The 6,000-nt window shown below is 73.7% G+C and overlaps 1 protein-coding gene across 2 annotated transcripts; it reads left to right on the plus strand.

The window, feature by feature from the left end:
• Positions 1 to 1,025: 1,025 nt before the first annotated feature.
• Positions 1,026 to 4,501, plus strand: RBMS2 (RNA binding motif single stranded interacting protein 2). Of its 2 annotated transcripts, none has more exons than XM_068663578.1 (13): positions 1,026 to 1,391; positions 1,551 to 1,708; positions 1,842 to 1,900; positions 2,124 to 2,215; positions 2,316 to 2,473; positions 2,584 to 2,663; positions 2,739 to 2,848; positions 2,979 to 3,025; positions 3,116 to 3,209; positions 3,352 to 3,399; positions 3,846 to 3,908; positions 4,009 to 4,083; positions 4,169 to 4,501. In XM_068663578.1, exons 1-13 carry the CDS (start codon positions 1,326 to 1,328, stop codon positions 4,253 to 4,255), a joined length of 1,137 nt encoding a protein of 378 aa, XP_068519679.1. In that variant the 5' UTR covers positions 1,026 to 1,325; the 3' UTR covers positions 4,256 to 4,501. The 2 variants fall into 2 exon arrangements, with proteins under 2 accessions (XP_068519679.1, XP_068519678.1); XM_068663577.1 differs by having other exon boundaries at positions 1,035 to 1,391; positions 3,801 to 3,908; positions 4,169 to 4,491.
• Positions 4,502 to 6,000: the final 1,499 nt, after the last annotated feature.

Here is a 6,000-nt window from a genome sequence, read left to right on the forward strand (position 1 = left end):
CCCCCTTCCCACCAACCCCCCGGATTTAGGAGGGGGGGGGAGACCCCACGCTCAGCACAGGAGGGGGCTGCCTGTGGGGCACAGCCATGGGGGGGTGGGGGCTGCAGGGGTCCTGGATGGGGCTGGGGCACCCCAAGGTGCTGTGGGTGCCATGGCAACAAGCGGGGGCACTTTGGGGGGTTGCCACGGTGACCGGCGCTCCGTCCCCAAGGGAGAGATGAAAGGCAGGGATGAAAGGAGATGGGGGGGGGGTGAGGGGGTGCTTATGGGGGGGGGGCAGCCCCAGCAGCAAACGGAGCCGGCTACGCTCACGCAGTGGCACCAGGGGGGTGCTGGGGACCCCTGTGCTGGGGGGGCAGCCAGAAAAGCTCAGTGCTGGTGGCTGGGGGGGGGCCGGGGGGGGCCGGGCCCCACGTCCCTGCCAGCTCAGCAGAGCGCGGCCCCGCACGTGGCGTGAGTCAGCGGGGTGGGTGCCCGAGGGCCTGGCTCAGCACGGCCCGGCCTGAAAGAGCCAGAACAATCCCCGCACAAAGGGGGGGGACGGGGACACGGGGACGGACACGGGGCAGCGGGGGCGGACGTGCGGGGGGCACCGTGCAGACGGGGGCCTGGGGGGGATGGGGGGGTCCTGGGGGGGGGCAGCCCCCATCGCCCCCATTGCCCCCCTCCAGCCCCTCCATGGGGCACAGGCCCTGTGGGAAGGGCCCCACCGCCTGCCCTGCCCCCCCCAGGACCCCTCAGGATCCCCCAGGACCCCCCAGCCCCCCCATGCTCCCTGCCCCCCCCCCCCCAGGAGCCCCCTTGAGGGGTGCCTTGAGGGGTGAGGGGTGTGTGGGGGGGGGCAGGGTACAGAGCGGGGCCAAAATGGCGGCGCCCAGCGCGGCTTCAGGCGCGGGGCGGGGCCTGTCCCGCGTCACGTGCCGGGGGAGGGCGGCGCCAAGATGGCGGGCGTGCGGGAAGGGAGGGAGGGGGGGGGTGAGGGGGGAAGCACGTGACCGCCCCCTCCAAAATGGCCGCGCCCACGGCTCCGAGCGCCCGCCCCGCTGAGGCCTAATGGCGGCGGGCGGGGCCGGGCCGCCTTAAAGGGGCCGCGCGGCCCCAAACGGGCTCAAACCCGAACCCTCCGCACCGGGGGAGCCCCGTACGGGCCTGACGGGGGGGTACCGACCCCTTCCGTCCCCCCCCCGGAGCCCCGCGTTGGGCCCCGGTGGCGGCGGGGGGGGCCTCGCGGCGGGCGCTAGGACCCGTGAGGCGGCGGGGCCCGCCCCGGAAGCGGCGTGACGTCACGCGGAGCCGCCCCGCCCCGCCCCGCCGCGCGCTCGGCGATGCTGCTCTCGGTGCCGCCGCGCCCCGGCCTGGCCGCGTTCGCCTGCAGCAAGGGGGGCAAAAAGGTAAAAAAAAAAAACAACAAAATAACCCCAAAAACCCCCAAAACCGGGACGGGGGGGGGCGGGAGGGGCCTAACCCTGCCCCGCCTCCCCCCGGTGAGGGAAGGAACCGGGGGGGTTAAACCGGCTCCGTGCCCCCCCCCCCCTCCTCCCGGTTCCCAGCAGCCCTATGTGCCGCCGCCGCCAGCCATGGGCCCCCCCAGCCCCGGCCCCTGCCCCCCCCCCGGGGGGGCGGGCGAGCAGCTGAGCAAAACCAACCTGTACATCCGCGGGCTGCACCCCGGCACCACCGACCAGGACCTGGTGAAGCTCTGCCAGCCGTGAGTGGGGCCGGGCAGGCCGCGGGTGCGTGCCTCCGGGGGCGGGGGGGGGGTTACCGGGAGGGGGGAGGTGCAGGGGGTGACCCCCTCCCCCCCCCCCCCCCCGGTGTGTGTCTGTGTGTGCCCCCCGCAGGTACGGGAAGATCGTCTCCACCAAAGCCATCCTGGATAAGACGACCAATAAGTGCAAAGGTTGGTTTTTGGGGGGGAGTTTGGGGTCACTCCCCTGTTTTGGGGTCGCTTCCTTGTTTTGGGGTCGCTTCCTTGTTTTGGGGTCGCTCCCCTCATTTGGGGTCACTCCCCTTTTTTGGGGTCCCCCTCGGGGTTTGGGGGTCCCCCCCTCTCGCTTTTTGGGGTCCCCCCCTAACTGCCTGTCTGTGCTTCTCCCCCCCCCCCCAAAAAAAAAACCCTCCAGGCTACGGCTTCGTCGACTTTGACAGCCCCACGGCGGCCCAGAAGGCGGTGACAGCGCTCAAGGCCAGTGGGGTGCAGGCGCAGATGGCCAAGGTACGGGGGCCCGGAGCCCCCCTCCCCACTGCCCCCTCATTTTGGGGTCATCCCGGTCCCGTGCGACCCCCTGACCCCCCCCCCGTGCTCCCCACCGCAGCAACAGGAGCAGGACCCCACCAACCTCTACATCTCCAACCTGCCGCTGGGGGTGGACGAGCAGGAGCTGGAGGCGCTGCTGAAGCCCTTCGGGCAGGTGGTCTCCACCCGCATCCTGCGGGACCCCCACGGGGCCAGCCGTGGGGTCGGCTTTGCACGGTACGGGGCCTGGTGAAGGGGTGGGGGGGGACCCAGAATAATGAGGGGGGGGCTGTGTGGGTCCCGGGTGTTGCCCCCACGCCCCAGCCACGCTCCCCCCCCCCCACCAGGATGGAGTCGACGGAGAAGTGCGAGGCCGTCATCACCCACTTCAATGGGAAATACATCAAAACCCCCCCGGGGGTGCCAGGTAGGCTGAGGGGGGGGGCAGAGAGGAGGTGTGGGGGGGTGGTGGCACCGTGACACTGACACTGCCCCCCCGCAGCCCCCCCGGACCCCCTGCTCTGCAAGTTCGCGGATGGGGGGCAGAAGAAGCGGCAGAGCCAGGGCAAATTCGTGCCCAACGGGAGAGCCTGGGCCCGGGACGGCGATGCGGTGAGCGGGGGCAGTTTGGGATTAAAGGGGGGGGCGCAGTAGGGTCTGCCTCCCGGCAGGGACCCCCCCCCCCATATTGGGAGCGGAGGGGGCCGTGGGGGCAGCCCCAACCCTTCTGTGTCCCCCCCAGGGCACCGTGACCTTGGCCTACGACCCCACGACGGCGCTGCAGAACGGGTGGGTGCTCGGAGGGGCCGGTGGGAGGGGGGGCTGCACGCCCCCCACCCCCCCCGACACCCCCCCTAAACCCTCCCCGTGCCCCCCCAGCTTCTACCCCGCCCCCTACGGCCTGGCCCCCACCAGGATGATCGCGCCCACCGCCCTGGCCCCCTACCTGCCCTCGCCCGTCTCCTCCTACCAGGTACGTGGGGGCGGCGCGGGGGGGGGGCCCTGCGGGACTGGGGGTGTCCCCAACGGGTCTGTGTGTGGGGGGGGGTCCCTGTGGGGCCGGACCCCCCCGGGGTCATGTCCCCGGCCCCCCCCCCTCACCGGCTGCTCCGCAGGTGCACAGCCCGGCCTGGATGCCCCCCTCCTACCTCGTGCAGCCCACGGTGAGCCCCTGGGGGGGGGGAAAAGAGGGGGGGGGGGGGAACTGGGGCCCTGCCCCCACACCTGCCCCAGGCCACGCCCCCCTCCAAGGCCCCGCCCACTTTCCTATGAGGCCCCGCCCACTTGCCTCCAAAGCCCCGCCCACTTTGCACATGCCCCACCCCCTGTGCCTTAGCCCCACCCACTTTACCCTAAGGCCACGCCCCCATCCCAGCCCCACCCACCCATGGCCACGCCCCCAGCACTGACCACGCCCCCAAAGCACTGGCCACGCCCCCTCCCCCTGCCCTGCCCCTCCCTGTGCCCCCTGCAGGACCCCAGGTCCCCTCCTACCCCTGCCCCCCCCCCCTAAATCCCTCCCCCCCGTGCCCCCCCCGTGCCCCCCCCTGACGGAGCCGTGCAGGGCGCGGTGCTGGCCCCCGCCGTGGACCACGCCGTCCCCCTCCAGCCCTCCGTGGTGGCCCCCCTGGCGCAGCAGCTCGGCCACCTCTCGCTGGGCAGCACGGGCACGGTAAGGACCCCCCCCCCTCCTAACCCCCCCTGCACGTTGTGCCCCCCCCCAGCCCCCCAGCACCCCCCTGACCCCCCCATTTTATCCCGCCCCCCCCCAGTACGTGCCTGCCACCGCCCTGCCCGGAGCCTTCCTGCCGCCGTACCCCCCGGTGCCGCCCGCCATCCCCCTGGAGGTAAGCGCTGGGTACGCGGGGGGGGGGCATTTTTTTGGCCGGGGGGGGGGGTCCCGGCCCCCTCCCCACCGCCACCTCCCCGCAGGACGGCAGCGCCGCCCCGAGCCACGGCCACGGCCCCGTGGAGTCGCCCTCCGAGCCCAGCGCCTTCCCCTACCCCTACCCCAAGTAGCAGTGGGGTGAGGGGGGGGGGGGGGGGGGCGGCACCGAGGGACCCCCCCCACGCTGCTGCCGCCCCCACCCCCCCCGGGGATGGAGCCCCCCGCCCCGGCTGCCAACTGCGGGCGACGTCGCCCCTTCCTCTGCTCCTCTTCCTCTGCAAGGGGGGGGCCTGAATTGAGGGGCCCTGTGCTATGGGGGGGGGGCAGCCCCGCAGCTCCTGCAGTGTCTTTGCTGCCCCCCCCCCCCCCCCGTAACCCGGGCAGCCCCCCCCCTCGGAGGGCTTTTTTTCCTCCTGCATTTTATAAAAAACGAAAACACAAAAAAAAAAGAAAAAAAAAAAAAAAAAAGGAAAAACAAAATCCCCCCCCGCGGGGGGGGGGGGCTGGGGCTCCCCAGCTGCAGCAGCCCTGGCCCCCCCCCCCCCCCACCAACCTTGTGCTTCCACGGCCCGCAGCCCCCCGCCAGCCCCCCCCCCCTCCCCCCCCAAAGCTGCGGAGCCCCCCCCGTGCCTTCTGCTGCCCGGTCAGTGCCCCTGGCTCTGGGGGGGGGTCGAGGGGGGGGGAGACAGTGACAGCCCCCCCCCCGAATGCCCCCCCCCCCACATAGGGTCCGGCTCCCTGGGCCCCAGCCCCCCAGCAGGCCGGGGGTGCTGCCCCTCCTCTGCCCCCCCCCCGCAGCCATTTCTGTCCCCGGGGGCTGGGGGCTGTGCATGTCCCCCCCCCCCCGCCCCCTTGCCCCCAGCCCGGGGGGGGGCAGGACAAGTGCAATAACCCCCCCCCCCCCCCCAGCACCGCTTCTACTGGCAACGGGCGCCCCAAGGGCCAGCCAGGCACTTTAGACTCACCCTGCCCCCCCCCCCCCAAAAAATTTCCCCCCCCCTCAGCCTCTCTTGGGGGCCACCGAGCCCCCCCCCCCCGCCGTGCCCCCCCCCCGCTTGCGCAGCGACAATCAAGGGGGGGCCTGTGGGGGGGATGGGGGGGGGGGGGCGTCTCTTTTAACCAAAGATTGGGGGTGCTGAGCTGCCCCGGGCCCCCCCCCCAACGTTATTCACCCCCCCCCCCGGGTCCGTCCGTCTGTCCGTGGGGGGGGGCAGCCCCCCCCGCCCCCCCCTCAGCTTCCAGCTCTGGGGCCGGCCGTGCCCCCCCCCTCCCCCCAGTGCCAGCTCTGCCCAGGGCTCCCCGGTTCTTCCACCCCCCCCCCCCCCCAGCGCAGGGGGGGCCCAGACCCCCTCCCTGTGCCCCCCCCCCGGGGCAGTGGGCTTCCCGGTCCCCCCCCCATGGGACCGAGGGGGCCCCCCCCAGCCAGCAGGGCCCCCCCTTTCCCCCCCCCCCCGCCACACATCTACCTCACCCCACAGCTCGGCGCGTGCCCAGCCCAGGTTTTTTGCCGGGGGGGGGGGGGGCGGGGGGGTCATGGCCCTTTGCCCCCCCCCCCCCCCCAGGCTGGCAGCGCCCCCGGTTTCCAGCCATCACCCGCCGCTCGTTGCTGCTAGCGCTGCCCCCCCCCTCGGGGTTGGGGGCCCCCCCCAAGGAAGGAACCAAAGAGGGAGCCCTGCAGATGCCCCCCCACCCCCACCCCCCCGGGGGGGGGGGCCCTGGCGCTGAGCCCCCCCCCGAAATCCTACTTCTGGGGGGGGGCTGAAGGGGCTGGGGAAAGGGGGGGGGGGCAGGGGAGGAGGGGGTGGGCGCTGGGGTCCTGCCTGCTGGTGGGGGGGGGGGTGGAGGGGGGGGGGGGTTGGGGGCCGAGATGCTGTGG

Source organism: Anas acuta, chromosome 29 (genome assembly GCF_963932015.1).
Source record: "Anas acuta chromosome 29, bAnaAcu1.1, whole genome shotgun sequence".
Classification (NCBI taxonomy): domain Eukaryota; kingdom Metazoa; phylum Chordata; class Aves; order Anseriformes; family Anatidae; genus Anas; species Anas acuta.